Genomic DNA, 25,414 nt, shown 5'->3' on the forward strand with positions numbered 1-25,414 from the left:
GGGAAGGAACAGGGGGATGGGCCTGGGAGGTTGGCCACTGGCCCTAAGAAAAGAACCAGCCCGTAGACCCACTGAGAAAGGGGCCACATTCGCAGCCACCCACCCCCAGTTTTCTTTCCCAGCTGGGGCCTGGCCCCAATCAGGCAATTGGGGCCTGCCAGCCAGGGAAAGGGACTGGGAGGTTGGCCAGCAGATACCATTAGCAATCGGTGACTGCGGGGTGGGGGGCAGTTCCTGCGTTGAGCATCTGCCCCCGGTGGTCAGTGCACACCAAAGCGACTGGTAGATCCAGTCATTCTATAGTAATGGTTGCTAGGTTTTCAGTGTTTGTCATGGGGCTATAAAGTGCGGCATAGAGAGTAGAGTCAATAATAATGTAATAACTATGTATGGTGTCAGGTAGCTTCTAGGTTATTGGGGGAAATAATTTTGTAGATTAAACAGTATAATCACTATTCTATACACCTAAAACTATTATAAAACAATATTGAATGTGAACTTTAATTGAAAAATAAAAAAAAATACCCCCCCATCTCAAACACACATAAAAAGAAAAAAAATTAAAAAGTTTGAATACAATATAGAAAACTATCTTGATTTACTTGGGATAGGAGATAATTTCTTAAAACTGAAACAGTGCAAATTAAAGGAAGTTGATGATATTTAATTAAGCTAAAACTAAGTCTTTCGGCTTTTTTTTTTAATCAAAAGATAACATGAAGAGAATGACTATAAATGTCATAAGTTGGCATAAGTGACTTTCAACACATACTATACAAAAATTATCAGTACCCAGATATACAAGGAATCCTGATTCAATGATAACAAGGCAAATAATCCAATTAAGATAATGAGCAAAAGATAAATACACAAATGAATGTTTCACAGAAGAAGAAACATCTTTGGGCAATAAATATATTAAAGATGTTCTGGCTCATTAGAAATAAAAATAAAATGTAAACAACAAGACAATACATTTTTAAACAACCAAATGGGAAATATGAAGTCTGACAATGTTAGGTATAGACTTTTGTGTGTGAGTTAGGGTTTCAATGACAAAATTAATTTCAAATTCCAGATCTGCTACTTATCAGTGGTATCATTCAAACTCTGCCATAAGTTTCCTCACCTACAATATCTAGAATATAAAATCTCTGCAGGTTTGGGAGGAACAATGATAATGCACAACCAGCATCTGCTATAAAGTTTGGCTAAGAGAAGAGGGTTATAGATAATGGCTTCTAAAATTGAGATAAGTTGGGTTGGTAGTCTAGGAATATAATGTTTAATCAAATTTCACTCAACAGAATTAATTCAGAGTTAATATATTAGGTTTTAAATATAAATTTCAAAGCTAATAATAACAACAACAGTAATAATTAATTGAGGGATTACTATGTGCCAGACACTGAGTATAGTGTTTTTATTAATTATTTCATTTAACCCTTATGTTTTCTTTGTAGAGTAGTATTAATCTCCATTTTGTGGCTGAAGAAATTGAAACTGAAAGAATTTACTGAATTAGCTTGCCCAAGGTTACACAGATCTATTGTAGTTATTTATAATCTTGGGAGTAGAAGACAAGCCTTTCTGGCTTGACTGTAATTCTCTAGTGTAGATGGTTCCTCTTCAGCAGTCAGATACAGAAACAGAACTTTTGACTTATAAGCAATTTTCACAATTAGTGGGATCAAGATTAATATATATGCATAGAAATGCCAGCATTTCTTTTTTAAGGGTGAAGAATTTTAAGGACAACAAGGGGGTGGGGGCCCGCGTGGGGAGGGGTTTGGGATGTGAATGGGGGCATGAGGACAAATATGTGATACCTTAATCAATAAAGAAATTTAAAAAAATAAAATTAAAAAAAGACAATAAAAAAAAAAGAATTTCAGAGTTTCTGGCAGTGGCTGTTAGGATTTCTATTCTAATCTTTGTCATAATATTGCTATTTTTTTTGACGACAGAAATGAGGAAAAAATAAAAGCGAAAATTTGAGTTGAGACCAGGTTACCTGAACATTTGTCTTTCTCTGTTATTTGAAGTTCCACTGACCCACTCTAGAGGACCCACAATTTAACTACCTTCAGGAATAACTGGAATATCATGCAGAATAAAAGAGAATGATAAAATTCATGATGTATCCATACACAAAGTTTATTTTTAAAAAGTCAGAATTTTGCCCCTTTAGCTCCTCAAACCAACCAAAATCTTGCCCTATAACCCGTATCTTAACATGGCTTTCCAAAGACAGATAGTTGACTCTCAAAGTAGTCTTATGATGCAATGTGGCCTGTTGTACAATAGTATTTCAGCTAAATGACTGCTCAACCTGTTCTAGTTTCAATTTTGAGAAACTCATTGTTTCTTAAGGGAGCTTCATCTATCTTCAAGGAGCTCTAATTGTTAACAACAAAAACAATGATAATAGCTCATTTTTTACTGAGAGTTTATGATGTGCCAAATACTGTGTGCTAAATGTACTATATAAATTGTCTCATTTATCCTCATAATAACCTCTGTGACATAGGTGCTATTATTATCTTCAATTTACAGATCAAAAACGTGGAGGTTTCAATCCATTTATCATAATTATAGCACCTGCAGACTAAACTCTTATTCACTTGGCAATGCTTAGATATAAGAAAACAGCACAGAACATTCAGAGTTAAATTTTAGCTCCTTTGGATTACACTTTTTATGTTTAATTGTTTTCCTACATTCCATTATTGTAGAAAATGAGAAATAAGGTGGACATCGGATTGAATGGAAGAAGAAAGGGAATATAAGATATTTACTTCTTTACACTTAAAATTTGACATACAAGGACCTTTCTGTGTTCTCTTTTATGCAGTCTTCATGGCTCCACCTACTTTAAAAAAAATCACGATTGGCTCTATAGAAAAGAAAAACAAATTTTCTGTACTATGCCACGACTTTTTATAAACCAATCTTTGCAGAAAGTGGACTCAATCCAAGAATTGTGCACTTCTAAACTATTTTAGAAATGTTTGTAGATAATGCAAATGTAAAAATATTTATGATGGTAAGCATCAGCAAGATGGAGGTATTCACAAAGTTGACCAATGTTTGTTTCTTTCTAACAAATTTTTGGATGTTCTTTTCAAGAGCCTGCGTTAAAATTTCTTTCTATATTTATGTAAAATTATGTATCCTTGCAATATTTTATTTATAATTTGAATCATGTCTAAAAGGTTCAACTTTTCTTAAGGCAACAGAATTACTTTTAAGCCACTAGATATTATTGCAACCTTAAAATTAATATTTTTGTTATTAGACATTTATAAGTCTACAATTTAAAATTCTTAAGACATAAGAGATGGCTTTAGTATTTTTTAACTTTCACTCTTTTCTTTTGAAATCACAAACACTACCCCTTACATACAAAATAATCTGAGTGGCCAGATTATTATGATCTCTGAACACATAATAATCTGGCCACTCAGTGTATATCCTATATAATAAAAGGCTAATATGCAAATTGTCCCCTCTACCAGGAGTTTGAGCAGCAGACAAGTGGGCTAACAGCCCATGTCACCCTCCCTCTGGCCAGGCTGGATGGACCCCACCCATGCACGAATTCATGCACTGGGCCACTAAAATATATATATATATATACTGAGTAGCCAGATTATTATGCATTCAGAGATCATAATGATCTCATAATAATCTGGCCACTCAGTGTATATAAGAACTGGGTGAGCTATAGTCTTATAGTAAAATATTTAGTCTAAACCATGTGAAATGGGTAAATCTGTCTTTATTAGTGTCTATTTTAGAAATCGTACCCCGAGAAGCCACATTTCTACAATGCTTCCAGTTCCTACAGCTTTTTCATGTCTAGGAAAGGGAAGGTCACTTAATGGTAGAATGATCATCCCATTTTCTGCTATTCAGCCTTATGTTACATGTGATTGACTGATGCCAGCCCACACAGGCTGTGCTGGCACCCTGTATCCAAGAGAAAGAAAGCCCATCAGACAGATGGCCAGTGTAAAAATAAAAATTAGGCTACAGTCTTCATTTATTCTGTTCATAGGCACAAATGAAAACGTATGTTAACCAAAAAAACCAAAAAAAATCTGTGATGTATTTTCAGCAACTTGCATGGTGAGTGAATGGATTTTATGCTTCCATTTGAATCAGAACTAAGTTAAAATAAACTCCCAACTCTATTATCCTCTCTTCAGAACCACTTGTCTTGAGTCTGCCTGTCAGTACATTCTCCTCCCTTGCAAGATACAGAATAATCTCACTTAAAATCACAGAGTTCCCTGACACTGAAAAAGCTGACACTACTTGCTGTTCACTATTATCATATTACTCCTGAGTGATTGCTTAGCTACAGTTATACACTGTCTTATGGTACCAGATTTCTGAACAAACATTTCAATTTGTTTTTGGATCACTCTTTTTTTTTTTTTTTTTTTTTTGGCAGATTGAGATTTATATATGCATTATTTCCAATTTCCACTGATCAACTTTTACAAAAACAACAACAAAACCAAACTCCCAAATCATTCTCAGAAATACACCTAACTCCCACCTCTACCAACCTGAATTATCTTGCTTGAGGGTGGGGGTAGACATGAATTAGTATATCATGACGTATTGTTTTGACTTACCTGAACAGAAAATGTTGCTTGGCAAAACCAAGAAAACAAACACAAAAACCAAAACACAACCAAATAAACAACTCTGGGATATCTTGATGCTTATATACTCATATGGAGCACAGTCCCTAAGTGTTTGTGCTGATTTTCATTAAAAATTTGATACTCTACTGTGTAACATCTTAGGCATGTTTGATTATACATTTATAAAATAATCAGTTTCTCCAGGAATTTATCATTTGAGGTTTTCATTCTGTATTCATCTAGAGAGCAGATTTTCAAAAAATTCAAATACTCTAAGTAGTTTTAAACCGAGTATCAAAAATAAAATGAAACAATAGCTAATGTAATTACTGACCAGTGAAATCAATGGCAATCATCAAGGAGGACCAAGGGCTTACAGAGTAAATGAGATGCATTGAGAACTGCTTATTAACCAGAAGGAAGGGGATGCTCACAAGGAAGGAGATGCTCACAAGGAGGGATATATTTTTGAGAAAGAGATAGGAGACAGGAAACAAGAGAAGAGACAAGGGCAGAGAAGGAGGATGAGAGTGGCAGGTAGCCAAAATGGTAAAATAGAAATAAAAAAAGACACTGTCAGAGATCAAGAGTGAGAGAGATAAAGCTGAGGATTAGCTACGAGGGAGAAAGTTCTTAGTGCAGCCAATAAACTAATACAACGTGGTGGCATTTTAGCAACGTGTGTTAAATTTTAGCAATTTAATCCTGAAAGCTACATGTAATATAAAAAAAACCTCTGCAATCTTGTGTGTCATTTAGTTCATTACTTTAAGAAGGATGAAGAAAATAAAATTTTAGACTGCATAGTTTATTATTTAATCTATTCATGGCAACATTACATACATGATAGTAAGTAAATTTGCAAAATAAAGGGTAGAACAGACCAGATTTGCTGCAGATAATATATTAACTAAAGCCATTGTCTCCTATAAAATATCATCTTTTTCTAATAGTGGACGGCTGGTCTTGGATGAAAATGTTCCCCCAAATGACCTAGCACAAAATTGACCTGGGGAGGGAGGAATCCTTTTGCTGGTAGAAGGAAGCTCAGTTTTTACCTTGAAGGATTAAACTCTAGAATTCAATGGGAAATGAAAGAGAATTTGATCCAGGCTGCAAACCTATACTGTGGCTCACAGCCTTCTGCAAGCTCTAGGTCAATTCATAAGATATGGAGTCTGTCAATGACCAATTTATCAAATTTATAAACACACTTATTGACTAAATCTTTGTTTATTTTAGCTCTTTAGAAAAATGTTAGTTATCCTATAGATAAATTTTAAGGGAGCAGGACTCCAGGTGTCTGGGGCTTTGGTCCCTCCCTGTTCTTCACTCCCTCCCCACTTTGGAATTTACAGCCCAGACTGTGTGTGGCTTCAGTAATGAAGCAGAGAGAGCACTGTGAAAATTGACCCATTAGGTGTGAATCACTGTAAATGCTGTAAACAGTTAAAATGTATTTTATTAAACAGGCAAATTCGGTCACTCTCCAAAAACTGGGGAAAGAATCTTAAAGATGAAAAAGTGTTAAAAATAAAAATCACAAAAATATTAGCTAGTGCCAAAACCAGTTTGGCTCAATGGATAGGCCTGTGGACTGAAGGGTCCCGGGTTCGATTCCAGTCAAGGGCATGTACCTTGGTTGCAGGCACATCCCCAGTAGGAGGTGTGCAGGAGACAACTTATTGATGTTTCTCTTTCATTGATGTTTCTAGCTCTCTGTCCCTTTCTCTCTTCCTCTCTGTAAGAAATCAATAAAATATATTTAAAAAAATATTAGATAGTAATCTATGTAAACTGTTAAACTTCCAAATTAAAATTATGCTTGTATTCCTAAAAAGAAAATAGTCAGATAATAAGAGCAGTAAAATAACAATCTTACACATAAAAAGATATATTTCATAAGAATAAACCAGTGGTCAGCAAACTGTGGCTCGTGAGCCACATGTGGTTCTTTGGCCCCTTGAATGTGGCTCGTCCACAAAATACCACAGCCTGGGCAAGTCTGTTTTGAAGAAGTGGTGTTAGAAGTGGTTTAAAAAAATTTGGTTCTCAAAAGTAATTTCAATCGTTGTACTGTTGATATTTGACCTATTGACTAATGAGTTTGCCGACCACTGAAATAAGCCATTCTATTGACTGGCTTTTGAAAAATTCTCTAAAATCAAATAAAACTATTGATATTTCAGAGGAATATATACATAAAATGTACTCATATTAATTTTTCAATAAGATTATTTCTCCAAATAAGTTTTTAGTGAACTTCAAATTTGGTGAAGTCTGAAAATTGGTCATTTGGAAAATTGATTCTTCAGTGAATTCCATTTTTATGGATGGGACCCCTTTTGCTTTCTTAAGATGACAGTGTTTGAAAAACTCAAAATAATTGCCAACACTTAAAAGTCAAGAAATTTCTTGGAAAGCTCTGAATTTTTATACTATTTCTGTTAGAGTAAAAAATGTACAACACTGAACCTACATTCTTATATAGCTACATTAGCTGGACTGGAATATGGATACTCCCTTTGAAAAGGCTGATGGTAGGGTGATCATATCATCAGTGTGCTCATTACAGTCATTGGTTTCTGCCTGTTTTCCTGGTATAAATTTTAGTAGTGCCAACTTTCACTATGATAATGTTCAGTTTGACAGCCATATATACGGCCACTCTAGTTAGCGATCTCTAGTTCTCTATAGTGCATAAGATATCCTGAAGACACAGCATCTGCCTGGGCTTTGCAAGCGTTGGAGTGTGTTATTCCTGTTCTACTACATCCCTGTCTAGTTCATGTATGTAGAAACATATGGCTAATTCTTCCTCAGTGATGAACAAAAAGGCTTTGTTGTGCTATCTTCTTTAGTGTTACCTTCTGTTTGCTACCTTTTACATAGCATGGTCTTAAACTAAAGAGTCTGTGCAATATCATCTATTTTTTGCCTTATGGATCTTCATTATAGGATGTATGATATTATAGCTTTAATTTCTATGTGCACACTTTCATATTTATCTTTCAACCAGGATTGTACTAACAAGTTCATATTATATCTTCTTACCAGTAAAGTTAAATGGTATTGACTACCAACTCCAAAACTAGCTAATTTAATTTGCAAACCTCTAACTGGTGCTTGATCTGTGCCAAGCCTCATGCTAAATATTAAGCATACAAAGAAGAAAGACATTATACCATTCATGTTATTGAGTCACTAAATATAGTCAGTCTTGGCTTTTATTTGTTTCTCATCTCTGCATGCTTTTTCTTGTCTTATCTTTCTTATGAAGGTAGTGCTAAATGATGTGAGTGAGTGTGTGTGTGTGTGTGTTGGAGGAGGAGGAATAAATTTGAGCAAAGACATTCTACTTGAACATGTATATTTTGTACGCATAGAAACAAGGAGGTATTAAAGAGCTAGGCTACTTGCTATTTCAGGTAAAGCTTCAGAGGTTTCTTGTTTCTTGGGGGTTAGAGCAATCTCAATTTAGACTTCTGAAAATGCGATTTTCATCACTTTAACCAGTGCCAGTTGTCTCCTCAAGGGTGACTAGCATCCTTGCAGAACCTTAAACTGAAATAAAATATTCCTATTTTTGTTCTTTTTTCTATCATCTCTATATTTTTGCTCTTTCTTCCAGTAGGGTGTTACTGAAAAGATACTGGCCAATAAAAGGAGCTTCTCATTGTTGTGAAGCTGACTGATACCTTGCCTTCAAGCACAGGGAATACCGTTTTCTCCAATCTCTCTGGTTGAGACTCTAGGCTCTCATGAGGCTTTTTTTGGAATCTTTTCTGGTTTCACCAAAAATTCCTTATTTGGTAGAGCTGGTTAGGCTCTGCAAACCTCAGACAGCCCCATTTCTAGATATTGACTGTAAATATTCTAACTTGGAACAGATAGAACACGATCCACTTTACTGGGAACCATGGTTTTAAGACACCCTAAGTCAGATAAAAATGACACCTTTTTATATTTTGTAGGTGCTGCTCACTCTCAGAAACATGACTATTGGCATCTTTGAGGAAATGACCTTGATGTTTTGGTTTTTCAAATGAATTTCAATGTAATGTGCTTGTAAGAGTCCTGAACCAAACTACCCAAATCTCCTAAGACACTAATGATAAACATGAATGCTTTATATACTGATTTGTATTTATTGTTTTATATTATAACTCTGACAGCTAAGAGACACTAAGATATTCATGTTCACAGTTGATAGCATTCTTTCCCTTGGGAGAGAAAAGGACAAACAATACTGTATATTGAGCTATAATACTACTACTATATTTTAAGGAAACCAAGATAAAAACACTTGTATCTAAAAGTAATTATATCTGCCTCTCTGTTGGAAAAGTTTATATCAGCATAACTAATAATTTTTAGGAACTTTCTCAAGGAGCATTGTCAGGTTAGCTTCCACGTGGTATTAAAAAGTTATACTTATTTCACCACAGGGATATACATGACAAGGACAATGCATAGTCAATGCCAATTTTACATGGCAAATACTAAAATTCTTAATTTTTAGAATTTTGTTTATTTGTTTTAGGACCCATAAAATTTTTTTTGTCACCACTTTAACTGTTAGGCTTGATGCAATCTATAATAATAAAAGGGTAATATGCTAATTAGACCAAACATCCTTCCGGGTGTCATTCCGATGCCCTTTCTGACAAAGTCGGGTCCAGGGTACCTGCTGGCGGCTGGAGGGTTGCAGCCCAGGTCCCGGGAGCCGGAGGGAAGCAGGTGCCAGCAGCTGGGGGAAGGAAGGCCTACTCTTACACAAATTTCCATGCATCAGGCCTCTAAGTTAAATTATATTTAATGATGATATGCTGGTAGCCTGGCTCTACTTCATATCAAAAGAGTCTGTATTTGTAGCGATTGCCAATTTCCATAGTGTAAATTCTCCCAGGATTGCTAATTTCTATTATAGCTTTCCAGAATCTGTACAAGCTGATCCCAGCACACCACCAGCAGCTTTTTATTAGTTGCAATCTAGTTCTGAAATTGTACATAATCTTTTCCTATTGATCTTCTGAATAGACTTGAAAGATAAATTAAAAAATTGTCTCTTAAAAATTGTTTTACATATACCCATAAAATTAAAAAACTGATAGGAAGAAATTGATAAAGACTTATTTTAACTTTTAAAAGTAGACATGAACACACAGGTAAATAGATGTTGTGGCATGTTGATTGAAAAGTGAGAGCAGAGGGACTAATTCTGCCTTTCATATTCATCATTTAACTAAGTTTCGGTAACTCCTACGACCATCTTACTCAGATGGAATTCATGTCAGTCTCATGATATAACTATCATGGAACCTTTTATTATCTACTTAAATTCCTTAAACTTAACTTTCCAAGGAAGTGTTATTTGTAATTGTCCTAGAAACAATAACCACCTGTAGCCTAGGCCCCTCCCCTTCCCCATTCATATTACTGTAAATTTAAATTTTGTCTTAGGAGTTGTGTTTGGAATAGGTGTAGAAACCATCTACACTTTCTTGCTAAATTTCTGGGGTGGTAAAGTGGGTGAACAAAAAAGAGCATTGTTTTTTATTATCCATTGGGAGATGAGGAAAGTTCTTTGACAGAATTCATAAAAGAGAAAGAATCCTGATATGATGACCATGACCTCGGGCCAGGTGGTTGAGGGAAGCCTTGGTTGTCACAAGTGAGGAGAAACTCTAAATATAGCATTGAGGCTGTTGCATAATTTTTGCAATTCTTTGCCATGTGTCTAGGTTCTGAGGATGAGAGTATTAAAAGCCCTTTCACTAAATTTTTATAAAACATATTGGATGCAACTGGCAATACTTTGGGACACTTCTAACAATCGTTGGAGTTATAACTTCTGTCATTTCCTCTAGAAACAAGCTCTTGGGGTCCTTTATATGGTTGGATTTTACTTCCAGAACTGAAAAAAGAGAGCCACAGAATTGTGCCATCACAGCCAGGATCAAGAACATACCTGAGAGCAAGAGATTGAGTTCATTTTTAATCTTCCACGGAAGTTTTCCCATTGTTATTAGTGAGCTCATGGCTAGGAAATTTGAATTTTACTAAGAGCTATGAATACAAAATAGCTTTAATTAAAGAAAAAGATAGTCAATAATTGTTGGTTTGAAGTTTACAAGACAATAATTCTGGTAAAATCAGATTCCACAAGAGAAATGGGAAGTTCTATTATGCTATTACCAGTAGCCGAGAATAAAATTATCTTAATTTGAAATAAATCTTCACTGAAGTTATAACAAACATACCGGGCAGCTTCTGAATATCTCTCCAGACATCTAAACACTGTCGCCTGACGAAGATGATTTCGGAAATAGGCTGGGTTTAAAACAATGCTCCTGTAAAAAGATAAAAGCAACGCAAATGTTATTAGGTTTTTACAAGACAATTACCAGAAGTGTATAGAAATGAAATAACATGCATCCAATTTTATATACTATGTATTTTAAAAGATACTAATGAATGAAGCCCTTTACTTCCTATAATTGTCTGTGAAGACAAATAAACAAGCACTATTGAAAAGCTAATTAAGTTTGCATAATAAAAACAATTTTATTTATAACAGAAAATTTTCTTTCTTTTTTCTTTTTCTTTTTTTTTTTTTAACTGGAGGTCTTTTTACCTATGACAATGGCAAAGAAGATGAATAATCCAACTAATATTACATCTAAGACATGACACTATTTTCTTTTCTTATGTTAATAAATCAGGCAAAAATCACAGGTTATTTATTACATTTCTACGTATAACAAAGGAAAAAGTTGTCAGCTACTGAATTTCCATAGAAAGAAAGGGACTGGAATTTGGATGACATGTTCTTTTACACTCCATATTAGTTTTTGTGTCTCCCCTCAGTTGGATGGAGTAATGAAATGAAAGGAACCCTGTACTGTTTAAAGACTCTGATTTTGATTTTGACACTTTTGACAGGGCCCTTATTCACTTCCGGTTTCCATTTTCTCTTGAAATAACAAGTCTTGATGATTTTTCCATCTTTTCATAGAGTTTTGGAATTCAATCCAAGCTAGATGAGACAATGATCATTTCCCACCTGCCTTCTTCCCCTAGAGGTAAACTGGTAGACATTTTCCTTCCTTGCCAGGCATTGTCCAAAGCATCTGATAATAATGAGGTGAACTAAATGGATATAGTCCATGACTTGGTCAAAAACAATAAATTGGAGTTATTAAATACTCTTTATGGGTCACATGGATTCTCTAAATTTTGGCAATCACTACTGCTAGACTGGACTTGTTTCTTTTAACCATAACACCATCCTACACAGAGCCACAGGAATCACAGATTCACTGAATAAAGAGATAGCACTAGTGAAAGTTTGAAATGTAGCTTATATGTTGTGTTACTGATATGGGATAAAAAGTGTCACTAAACAAACAGAAGATTGTTAAGCAACTTCTTATGAGCCTTTTTTTATGAGTTGATGAGAATCATTTGGAATTAGTTCATCACTGAAGTGGTTCTTAATCTTTTTTTTTTTTTTTTGAGAGATTCACAGTGCTTTTTGAGAATCAGATGAAAGTTATAAACTTTTGTCCAGAATAATACACCTAACGATAATTGCCAAAATTTAGGGAATTCACATGACCCATTAAGGCTATTTAAGAACTCCAGATTTAAAAAAAAAAAAACCACACACATGCAGACAAAATGATTTCATTCCCAGAAATATTGCATATAGAAAAGAAACATCTATATGGCCCATGTAAAATATAGAATTATATGATGATGAGATAGATAAAGTAATTAAGCTTACTTTAAGCACCAGTGAACAAAAAAGTAGAGAGGTTAGGGGACATTTCTAAAATTGCATACAACTAGTTAGTTGAAGAGTTTCAAGTTTATTGTGTTTTCCATATTTAGCCATAGAATTTTGTATTATACCTTACTGCCTTTCCTATGATAATTTCTGAATAGATAGGACTGAGTTAATGAAGTTTTTCTGCTCTCTATAACTTAATGATTTATACAAATAAATACATTACTTGTTTTGGTAATTTCTTTGTTTGTTTTTTTAAATATCCAATATATTTTTTATTGTTGATAGTATTAAAGATATCTTCCCCTCCTTTTCTCCCTCCCTCCTGTTTTGGTAATTTCTGATTGAAGTGTTGGAAATTTAAAACTATTGTTATGAGTATATTCCAAATTAATGCCAAACTTCTAATACCATTGACGAATACTTTATATTATTTAGAAAAAGAGTATGTTTACAAATCATGCTTATATATTTTATCCCTGTAAAAATAAATTTTGTAAAAGTAGATCTGTGTAAACAAGATCATAGCTCTGCCTAGTGGCCTGGGACTTCCAACTCTAACCATAATTTTTTCTTTCACACAAAGGTAATTCTCCCTCCTTACTTTGTAATCATTTGCTCACTTATACATTTTTGGCAAGCGCCTATAAAATCCGTGCTGAATGAATGTTTTTATCTGTTATCTCTTGCCCATGATGTAGTGTCCTGGCTTTGCTAAGCTGTTTCTCAAAAGTCTTGCTCTGCCAAAGTTCTTTGGTCCAAGATGGATTTACTCTCCTAGGAAAGTGCTGCATAGTGCTTTATAAATAGTTGGTCAATCTAGAGAATGCCAGGAATATGGAATATTTTAACTTCAACAAAGCATGATATCTGTAGGAATAAGACAGTGACATTAGATAATAGCACCACTCAATAGATTATGAGTGGTTGTTGTTATTGTTAATCCTCACAGGAGGATATTTTTCCATTGAATTTTAGAGAGAGTGAAAGTGAGGGGGAGAGACACACAGAGAGAAACATTGAGGTGAGAGATACATTGATTGGCTGCCTCCCAATGCACCCCGACCAGGACCAGGATGGAGCCTGCAACCAAGGTACATGTCCTTGACCAGATTCAAATCCAGGAACCTTCAATCTGTGGGCCAACTCTCTATCCACTGAGCCAAACCAGCTAGGGTTGATCAATACTCTTTAAATTATTATGGGTTATTATGAAAGAAGGAATTTAATGGCTTCTTTAGCCCTTTTTATGGACAACATATCTATTAGTAACTAAGATTCAGAAATTAAAAGGTTGCCTATGAAATTTTCAGATGGCATACATTTTACTTAACAAAAAACTAATATCACTGATGACACTGAAATTCAAAATTATCTGGAATGGTTAAAAATAACAGCCTTATGGCATAATTTTTTTTTAATAGATATAATCACAGCTTGAGTACCGCCATGTGGAAAAAGTCTGAATATTTAAACTAATCACAGTGAAATGTGATATAACAATATGTCAGAGCTACAACAACTGTACATAAAATTTACATGAAATTGATCAAAAGTATTATGTCTAAATAATAAGATATTTTCACTAAATTGTGCCATTACCATACAGTCTCTTAAATCCAAAAGAGCATCTGTGAGAATCAGCATCATTTTGAGTGTGTCTGAATGTCCAATGGGTCTGGAGGACATTGTGTGAAGAATATGGGATGAGATTGATATGTTTAGATAGTTAAATGAGATAAGTACTTTCCAACACAAAGACCTACCATATGAAAAATAGAAAAATTATTCTCTGTAATTCCAAATGAGACCAGGCAAAAGCCTAGTATTACCAAGTTATAAGTTGCTTAGTTCAACATAAGGAGATACTTATCAACCAGTGATGCAACAGGCACCGAGGACAGTTTCTTATTCCTGGAATCATTTAAGTGATATTTAGAATGCCATCTGTCAGGTTGTGTAAGAAATTCTTGACTAAATGGAAGATTAGACTAAATGACTTTCAAATGTAATCACAAAAATCCCTTATAATACATTGCTGAGCACTGGGAAGCATCTGAGTTTTTCTTTCCTTCAGGTTAACAAGTTAGCGTGGCAGTTTCATGGATACTCATAGAAGACATGACCCTCCAAGGCCAGAGACAAAGGAGGGTTTCTTAGTCATAACAATGCCAGTAGCTAGTGTATCAGTCTTCTGTTGTACTGCCACAATTCCCAGACGGCAATGCAAAGGCCAGATGACACCTTCACATGCAGTAGGTTGCATCACATCACAGGAGAGGAATGCAAAGCTAAGGGAATGTAAATCTTTTGCAATGAGCTGTAACCATGCCTATCCTTTGCTCTAGCGGGAAACACTAACTCATCTTCCAAGGCTGAAGGCCAGAGGTCAATCAGTGTCTTTTTCAGAGGACATACAAAACAAATAATGCAAGAGACACATGGAGAATTGCCTCCCTACATAGATAATTTTTGTTCAGCTATGCAACTATTATATTTGTCCAATTCATTCCATTAACAAATAAATAAGGGTTCATAACAAAGTCCAAAAATTTAAAATATGCAAAAATGACAAAATGCCTAATGTTGAAAAGTAATTGCATTATTATCTATTTATATTCTGTTCTAGGAAAAGTTTAAAGCAGCTTATAGAAAACTCACATAAATTAAAGTAAAAATAACTCACAGGGAACAAAAGAAAAACTAGATGAATAGAATTACATCAAAATTAAAAACTTTTGTGCATCAAAAGACACTATCAACAGAATGAAAAGGCAGCCCATGGAATGGGAGAAAATATTTGCAAATCATATATCTGATAAGCAGTTAATATCCTATAACTCAACAATAAAAAAAACAATTAAAAATAGGCAAAGGACTAGAATAGACATTACTTCAAAGAAGATATCGAAATTGCCAATAAGCACATGAAAAGATGCTCAAAATCACCTATAATCAAGAAAATGTAAAGCAAAACCACACTGAGATGCCACCTCATACTCACTAGATGACTACTAAAAACACACTCACACTAAATAAAACCCAAACAAACAAACAAGTTAGAAAATAACCAGTGTTGGCAAGAATGTGGAGATATTAGAATCCTTGTGCATGGTGTGTGGGAATGTAAAATGGTGCAGAGCTGTGGAAAAAAAGTATGGCAATTCCTAAAAATATTAAGAATATAATTACAATATGATTCAGCAATTCCTCTTCCGTGCATGTACCCAAAATATTGAAGGCTAGGTTTTTAAAGATGTACTCCTATATTCATAGCAATATTATTTACAACTAGAGGCCCAGTGCATGAAACCATGCACAGGTAGGTTTCCTAGGCCTAGCCTGAGATCAGGGCCTTGTTCTGCCAGCTCGACAGTCCCCAATCCTGCCCACCGCCACCCACCTCGGTTCCCCCTGGTTCCCTGTTCACCACCCTGTGATCAGAGCCTGCGGGTCAATGCACCTCAAAGCAACTGCTCGAGCAGTTGTTCTGGTCATTACGCCATTATGGTTGCTGGGATTTTATTATTTAGGATTGTCTAAAGGTGGAAAATCACTAGGGTCTATCAACAGCTGAGTGGATAAACAATATGTGGCATATATATACATACAATGGATTATTATTAGCCTTAAAAAGGAAATTCTTATATATACTACAACATGGATGAATCTTCAGGACAGTATGCTAGGTTAAATAAACAATCACCAAAAGACAAATACTGTGTCATTTCATTTATATAAGTTACCTAGGGTAGATAACAGAGACATCAGGTAGAATGCTGGCTTCCAGGGGCTAGGGTGAGAGGGGAATGGGAATGGTATGGAGTTTTAGTTCTGCAAGATGAAAAGAGTTCTGGAAATTTGTGGTACAACAATGTGAATGTCCTTAACACTACTAAACTGCATATTTAAATTATGAGTAATATGGTAAATTCTAAGTTATGTGTGTTTTATTTTTATTTAAAAATAAAAAAAAATTTAACTGAACGTGGAAAGATTAAAAGTAGGAGAATTAAGATAAAGCCTGAATGAGGTTAGCACACAAAATAAGATCCTAAGAGTTCAGTTGAGAGGGACTATATATTTTCTTCTAGCCCATGTAAAGAGGGCATATAGTTTGTTTCAAATAAGCCAGTTTGCTCAGTTCAAATATTTCTTGTAGTATAATCAGAACGATCACCTTCTCCAAAGATGCCCTGGAATGAAACAATCTGTCCTCAGTAACAGATTTGCAGAAAACTCAGAAAGTGTTCCATACGGTTGCCTTTTAGAGCTTCTTTCAGCATGGGTTGTTGGCATAATATTAAATCTCAATCTAGTAACCAAAATTCTGGGTAGGTGGAAGAAATGGGAATATAAAGGGAACTTATGCAATACTGCCGACACTACACAAGATTTCAGTAAAATCTTACTGTTTCCGTCTTACTTGGTCACTCAGTTCACTGCAAAAGATTGATGATTGGAATTAAAAGCTAACATAAAGTATAACAGTCTTCAACTTATTGAGAATAACTGAGAAGACCATTGCTCACTTTAAATATCTTACATTGACAAGCAAGACAGAACAATAGAATGACCCGATTTAATTTACATGGGAAAAATTGAACTACTTTATAAAGTATTAGAGCATAAAATTAGAATTAAGGGCACTGGTTTTTGAAATGAGAAAATTACAGTAGATTGTTGTTGAATAAAGCATATAGCTCTGCCAAAACAGTAGCAGAGTATGTTTTTGCAAAAAGCATAAAAGTAAAACCTAGCTCTTTAGAGAAACAGCAAGAAGAAATAATTCTCACAAATTTCTTGAGATCCCAGCATGTGCATGGCACAGAAGGAAACAAGTTTAGAGAAGAAGCTACATAGGGGAGTAATTCAAATATCACCCCTGGTGTTTTGCCTCTCCCAGCTATAATTAATTTTATGTGTAAAACATTAAATGTGAAAAATATGAATTATTCAATGGAACAGCAAATAGCTTATTTCTTGACATGGCCAAGAGTCAATCAGATAAATACTTTAAAAATTGCTATATTGTCACAATACTGAAAAATACGTAGAGGGGAGATGTTATATTGTCTGTCTTCTTTAAAGAGTTAGAATAAATGCACATTAAAGAATGATTAGGGTCTATGTTTAAGTATATTTTACTTTAGATTTTGAGTTTGAGATTTCTTTGTTTAGAAAAATAAAATGAAGCTTAAAATTCAAATAATAAACTTAATGGGCCATCAATACCAAGAAATAGGAAACTTGAGAAGGAAGCCACATAGTCTTCAGTATCTTCCAAAAACACGAATATCATCAGTTCCTATACATAAAATAATCACCAAAAAAAGTATGACATGCTGCTGGATCTTTAGAAGTATGAAGTAAATACCTTTGTAAGCAATTGGGAACATTTCATTTTCTCTACATTTCTTTTACTTTTTTTTTTTTTTTTTTTTTTACTTAATTACTCTGTATCCATTGGAGACCTCTCCATAATAGAAAGTAATGCTCAGCAAAATTATCTTTATATGTGCAGCACCTAGCACATACTTAACACATAATGGGCACTAAATGAATGCTTTTGGAATAAGACAATGTTACTGAGAGATGGAACACACTCTTCAAAAGGAGCCACCAGGGACCCTAATCTTATCTAAGATTCTCCATTGAGATCTACACCTATTGTGACCCGAATCTATCAAAGGCTTCTCTCCACTGATTTCTGAACCTATATCCCAGTTGGGTGTCAGGTTTACACAATCTCCTAATCCCTAACTGTATGCAGATGTGGTCAGGAATGAAAGGCAGTTTATGCAACTAAAGGATACAGAGATAGAGATCGATAAGGAGGGTCTTCGAGAAAAATTCAAAATACAAAATTGTTTTTCATACTTTGAAAACCCCACATGTTCGTAGACTCTAATTGTGTTTTCCCATCTTTTTTCTCCATCTGTCAAATGTCTGGATAGAATAAAAATGAAATGAATCCCCACTTATTTTTCATCTACATTGTAATCCAAAGGCTGTCCAGTAAAAGCTGTTAGTAAATCACTTGGTCAGTTCTCCCAACAAAACAGTTGTTAAGTAATACAGTATATCAACCTATCTTTTGACATTTTCATTTTTCGTTCTTGACATTTTTCTCTTAAAAAAAATAATAGTGTTGTCTCTGTTATCTTTTCTTCAGGATCCATGAACCAAATACCAGCTATCAACTCTCTTGTAGAAAAGCTATCAAGATTCAGAAACCAAAGATCTGGATGTAAAGCCATTTCATCTGTCTGTGTGACACTGAGGAGGAGAAGGTGGATCAGCGATGGTTGGTGGTTCAAGAACAGCTTGACAAATATCACATTTCTTCCATTCTCTGTGTTACTTGGGTGGGATGCATTTTGGAATGATTACTTTGAAAAGCATAATTAATACATTCCCCTCTGTCCTAACCTACCAGAACTGATGATTCATTCAGCTATAATTAAGTATGACCATGTTCCAGACACTGTACAGTTTTTAAAGAGCCAGAATGGTAAATACAAAATTAGTACTTTGAGTAGCCCTATTGTGTGGAAATAAATGTCTTATTGCATTCTATTATTCTTTATGCTACCTTCAATGGGCAATTAGGTATGAACCTTTAAAGTGAATTGAAATAAATTGTAATGACTACTAGTAGATAGTTTCCTAGGACAATGAAATAAGATGCTTATTTCTTTTAGAATTAAAGGAATTTTTATAGCAAAATCAAAACTATTTGTATATTATCAAGTACTAAAATTGCTCATATTATTATTATTATTATTATTATTATTATTATTTTGGTTTGGAGACTAATAAATGACATCTAGATAACAATATTTTACCTACCATGAGCTCACTGTAGTCCCTAACCAGGGAGAAATGTTAATGTAACTTAGGATTTGTGGAACATCTGGATTTCAGATAATTATCTGTGATTTCCCTTTGTTGAATAAACATAATTGGCAGGGGTATGCCACAATGGGCATTGTATTTATGTATACAGTGTCCATTCTGGCTAAACCCCTAGATTATGGACAATAGTTTGGAACTTTAAATCAAAATTTGAATTAGATAAGGACTTTAATTATGGAGAAAGCTCTCATTATTGGATTCCATGTTTAGTTATAAACCAAATTACCATTATTCAAAGTGACTCTAATTAGGAACATCTATTAATTACAAATTGTGTAAATGAGAAGGTTAATGGTTTCCTTTTGAAACACAGGGAGTTTTTGAATGTGTTTTTTAATCCTTTCTTTACTGACAAAGTTAACTCAATCTCCCATTTTGACATTCTATCCTCTTTGGCTCAAAGTATTGAGTTGCAACCTGTTGTGACTTGTACCAAATAAAGTATCTTTGCAAAGAATACATTTCCTGAATAGCTTTAAACTTCCTGCCATTTCTGTGAACATAATGGCAATAGCACATATCATACATATTGTGTTTAAAAATCTATGTAAGACAATAAGCAGCTATCTCCCAAACAGAAGTACTAACCCAGTTGTGAAAAACCATAAAAGTCCATACATAACCAACAATAAATGCACTGAAACTGGAAACAGCTACTTTGTGAGATGCATGCAAAGGAGATGGGAAAAACAAAAGATTTGGGGAAAGGGTCTGCAATGATGGGAACATATAAAACTTGGAACCAAATCAGGAGGAAGTGAATTTTGAGCTGCACTTTGAAACGGTCACAATTAGGGAAGAGCGGTAGAAAGCCCAAAATGGAAAAGTGGCCCCCAAATGACTTGGTGACAGAGGATGGCAAAACGTATTAAAAACTGTGTGCATTTGCCTGGCTAAAGTAATAAAACTGAGTAGAGGGGAAGGCAGGAGTCTATTAAGAATCTGTTCATTAGGTAAAGGATTTTTAACATTATAGAAGAAATTACTAATGCTTCAAAGCTTACTAAGCAAGCACATGATGGAAACAATTTTTTTAAAAAAGATAGTCACTGCAACAATCTGAAGAAAGATGAGAAATACAAGCAATGGTAAGATACAAAGGACACTATGAACTACCGTGTTTCCCCGAAAATAAGACATCCTCTGAAAATAAGACCTAGCACATGGAAAGATAAGACATCCCCTGAAAATAAGACCTAGTGCAACTTTGGGAGAAAAAATTAATATAAGACACTGTCTTATTTTCGGGGAAACAGGGTAGTTGAGTGGTTCTCCAAGTGTGGCTTGCAGATTCTCAAGGGTTCCTAGACACTTGCAGGGGGCTCACAATATTATTATTATGATGATGATATTAAGATATTATTTTCCTTCTTTACTGTGTTGACATTGGCCCTGATGTTGAAAAAGCCATGGTGGGTAAAACTGCAGGTTCTTTCTCAGGAATCAAATCAGTTATAGCAAACTGTTCTGGAAATGTAGCGGTACATTCTTCACCAACTGAATACACTCCCTTCCAAAAATATATAAAAATCAACCCTTGAGTACACACATGTCTTTCTCCTATTTGGCATGACTAGATGGGACATATGTATAAGGCACTTCTCTCCGGCATAACAAAGTGTGACAGTGGTCTCAAAGAAAGCACTTGTGCCGGTGTTTGCATTTGTAAGCTGGCTTAGTCACTGTTTCCAGAGAATATCGTCATGTTTTACTGGGAAGAACAACTAACAGACTCTGCTGATCAGACTTGGAATTTGGCAGACATTTCTCGAAAATAAAATAAGTGTGCCTGTCACTTAAAGGAACACAACTGGCAGTATTTATTGCCAGCGATAAAAGGTTGAACTTTCAAGTAAAATTAGAATTTTGAATAACTTGTATCTCTCACTGTGAGTTTGACAGCCACCCAATGCTTGAAGACTTTTCTGATGAGATTGGTGAAATTAACATGCAATTTTGTAAATCTACTATTGCATAATTGAATTCTGCATAAGAGAAACCTGCAAATGATGCATTATTTTCCAAATAATAAAGATATAATGTCACTGACTCGTGCATGGATAAACAATCCATTCAAAGTGTAAGGGGACCAAAAGGCTTTTAGTGTAACGAGAGTACAAATTGGTTGATATAGTTTCAGATTCCATATTGCAATTAATCTTTAAGAAATTACCACTTGATAAATCTTGGTGTTATTTTCAAAGAAGAATATTCAGAATTATTTAAAAAGTTCATTAACATCATCTTCCTCTTTCCAATGATACATTTGTGTCAGACTAGATTTTTCTTCATATTATTCAACCATTTTGCAACAGATTGAATGCAGAATCAGATATGATAACCCAGTTTTCTTTTATAATGCCACACATGAACAAATTTACAAACATGTAAAACAATGCTTCTCCTATATATGTACTTTTTGAAAATAGTGTTATTTTTCATAAAATATATGTTTTATGTTAACATGTAATGGGCTTATTATTTTTAAATGAAAAAGTATTTTAAAATTTCTACATTTTAATTTCTAATGTGATAAATATTTACAGATATAACACACATAAAGAAAAAGCTCCTTGACATCTTCAATAATGCTTAAAAATATAATGGGGTCATAAGACCAATTTGAGGCTAAGTAAATAGTAAGACTGGTATGAAGGCACTAACTGTATAGATGAAGATAAAGAGGCACATAAGACATGCTTGTTTAATAATTTGCATTATATCACCCCATCCTTTTAATCTCTCTCCTAAAACCAAAATACCCCTTCCCTTTTTGGGCTATATATATGATTCTCACATTATTTTCTTTCCATAAAAAGCAAGACAGACTTCATCAGAGCCTATCTGTGTTGAACAGATTCTACAAAGGAAGCTTACAGAAACTAAAAGTCTAAGAAAGCAAAAAGATTGAGGTTAAACATATAGGAATGTTATAATATTAGACTTCTTTTATCTGATAATCTCTTACAGTGAAATCAACTGTTTTCTGTGTGAAAGCCACATTTGCTAACAAAAGCTTAATGCTTGGTAATATTATAAGAACATTTATATCCAACTACAAAATTATTTTGCCCCAGGTAACTGGGAAGGGCACATGGTCTGCATTTTCTCCAGTGAGGAAGACTCATAAGGAATGCATGTCACACTAACCTGTGAGCAAAGTTATAGGCAGTGCCATCAAGGAGGCTTTTATTTTCAAACTAAAGGTGTTACAACTTAACATACGGCTGCTCTTCAGACTTCTGTGAAAAATAAGGAAAAGTCACAGGCCTGAAAGAGGATAAACATGAAGAATTCTTGCCATAACAACAGAAGAGGAAATGAAGGAGAGTTTAGATAAATACAGCAGTAACAGTACAAACCCAGGATTTGCAAAAATGTTAGTGGAGGCCAGTACTATGTTGCCAATTCTTGTAGAATTTCAGGTTGGTCACCTGAGTCTTTGAAAATACACATAATATCGACCTTAAAGTTAAGATTTGCACAAATATTTCCCACTTGCAAAGCATTTCCCCATCTATACTATCATTTGACCCCGTTGCAAGTGGGTCAAATGGGAGATACTGTCATTTTCCCTTGTTCAGAAATGCAGAGCTGAAGTTAAGTGACTTGTGAAAGTAAAGGCTAATCAGTGATGTTGCAGGGATTTAAACCCAGACCTTTACTTGCTGAACCTTTATATAATCACATTACAAGGAAATTCACAGCTCCCTTTCTTTATTTGTATTTGCAGAATTAATTCTGGGAAATTTTGAACCTTACAGGAAGTAGATACAAACATATTGCCTTTCATTTTTACTTATCCCAGGCCAACCAACTGACATATTTTATAACATTTCAAGTCCATGAATGCTTTTACTGCCCCAGTGAGAATTTACAGAGGAAGAAGCTGCAGAAAGGCTAAGTCATTTGTTTAGTAGAATAATCTTACAGTGACATAGGAATAGATCCACACTGAGGAGTGTCTGTGAAGCTAACTTGCGATCTTGAGGATTGGATCAAAATGGACATTTCCTAAAGGCATGTTAGCACCCTTTGCACTGTTTTCCAAGAAACACAGGGAAATAAAAAACAGGGGAACAAACCAACAAGAACTAGTAGATTTACCTTCTAAAGACAGACAGGTGCATTGCTGCATAAGAATATCACTCTATTTCATTAATATACTGCTTTCTTATTTACTAGAGGCCCAGTGCATGAAATTTGTTTACAGTGTGTGTGTGTGTGTGTGTGTGTGTGTGTGTGTGTGTCCCTCAGCCCAGCCTGAACCCTTTCCAATCTGGGACCCCTTGGGGGATGTCTGATATCTCTCTCACAATCTGGGACTGCTGGCTCCCAACTACTTATCTGCCCGCGTGCCTGACTCCCCCTAACTGCTTCTGCCTGCCAGTCTGATCATCCCCTAACTACTCCCCTACAGCTTGATTGACATCTAACTGATCCCCTGCTGGCCTGATTGCCCCTAACTGCCTTCTCCTGCCTACCCTTTAACCCTCAATAGCCCTCCCCTGCAGGCCTGGTCACCCCCAACTGTCCTCCCCTGCCAGCCCAGTCACCCCCAACTTCCCTGCCCTGCCAGCCCAGTCACCCCTAATTGCTCTCCCTTGCCTGCCTGATCATCCTTACCTGACCTCCCCTGCCCGCCATTTTTGACCACATGGGGACGCCATCTTGTGTGAGGGCATGAGGGCCAATTTGCATATTATCTCTTTATTATATAGGATAAATCAATTTTATATTAACAAGTTAATGGGAAGGAAAGATAAAAGCCAAATGGATACTGACCTCAGAGATAAGACTAAACTAAATTGTTAGAAGAGAAAGAGTGGAAGCCAGGATGAGACATAACACAAGCAAGATGATTATAAATTAAAATGCAGTCAATTTGAATATAAATGTACAAGATGACATGTTTGGCTGAAAAGCCATGGAATGAATGGCATTGTATAATGGAGACAATATAAAAATCCTGTGAGTGGAATCATTTTAATCAATCTATTGCAAGCTCTGTATAATGAAAATATTAAAATATAATCATGAGCCGAAACTGGTTTGGCTCAGTGGATAGAGCGTCGGTCTGTGGACTGAGGGGTCCCAGATTCGATTCCGGTCAAGGGCATGTACATTGGTTGCAGGCACATCCCCAGTGGGGGGTGTGCAAGAGGCAGCTGGTCGATGTATCTCTCTCATCGATGTTTCTAGCTCTCTATCCCTCTCCCCTCTGCTCTGTGAAAGATAAATAAAATATATTTTAAAAAATATATAATCATGAAAGTTTATATCCTAGCTAATAGAGAATATGCTAATTGACTGTCTCGCTGTCACAAAGATGGTAGCACCCACAGCCAATAAGGAGGGAATATGCTAATTGACTGCCACACCCTCAAAGATGACAGCGCCCACAGCCACAAGATATTGGCGCCCAGTCCCTCAGCCCCACCAGGGTGGCAGGTGCATGCCTGACTCCAAAGTCCCCCCCAGTCTCCCTGGCTCCCCAGCCGACCAGGGCAGGCCAAGGCACAGGCAAGCCTCAGATGGTGGCTTCCCAGCTGCCCAGGACCGACTTGAGGCACAGGCAAGCCTTGGATGGTGGCTGCCCAGATGCTCAGGGCCTCCTGAGGCACAGATAACCAGAGCCAGCCAAGGCTTGTGCTGCCAGCAGTGGCAGCAGCAGAGGCGTTGCCTTCCTCTGATTGCGGGATTGCCTCCTGCCCCTGAGGTCTCCTGTACTGTGAGAGGGGCTGGGCTGGGCTGAGGGATACCCCCTCCAGTGCATGAATTTTAATGCACCAGGCCTCTAGTACTTAATATAAAGAGTATGAGCTTTTTAATCACATATTTTGCTACTTGGACAGGCAACTTAAGGAATCCAATCTAGTTTTAGGATCTCTCTCCCTTCCTCTTTCTCTTTAAAATCAATTTAAAAATTACACCCAAAAAACAAATCTCACAAATATCTGTAATGTTTGAAGTTCATATCTCCCCTAAGCATTTTAAGTGTTCTCAAAGTTGTGGAAAATAAGGTCCCAAAAGTTGTATTTTCATA

General features: G+C 35.5%; 1 protein-coding gene across 1 annotated transcript in view; it reads right to left on the bottom strand.

Annotated features, from left to right (window-relative positions):
* Positions 1-25,414, bottom strand: part of SPATA16 (spermatogenesis associated 16) — a 197,691-nt gene that overhangs the window by 114,850 nt on the left and 57,427 nt on the right. Inside the window, 1 exon segment of the mRNA XM_036447738.2 lies at positions 10,922-11,011. Within this exon segment, the coding sequence (XP_036303631.1) occupies positions 10,922-11,011 (90 nt within the window).

The sequence above is a fragment of the Pipistrellus kuhlii genome, unplaced genomic scaffold (assembly GCF_014108245.1).
Source record: "Pipistrellus kuhlii isolate mPipKuh1 unplaced genomic scaffold, mPipKuh1.p scaffold_m20_p_2, whole genome shotgun sequence".
Classification (NCBI taxonomy): Eukaryota; Metazoa; Chordata; class Mammalia; order Chiroptera; family Vespertilionidae; genus Pipistrellus; species Pipistrellus kuhlii.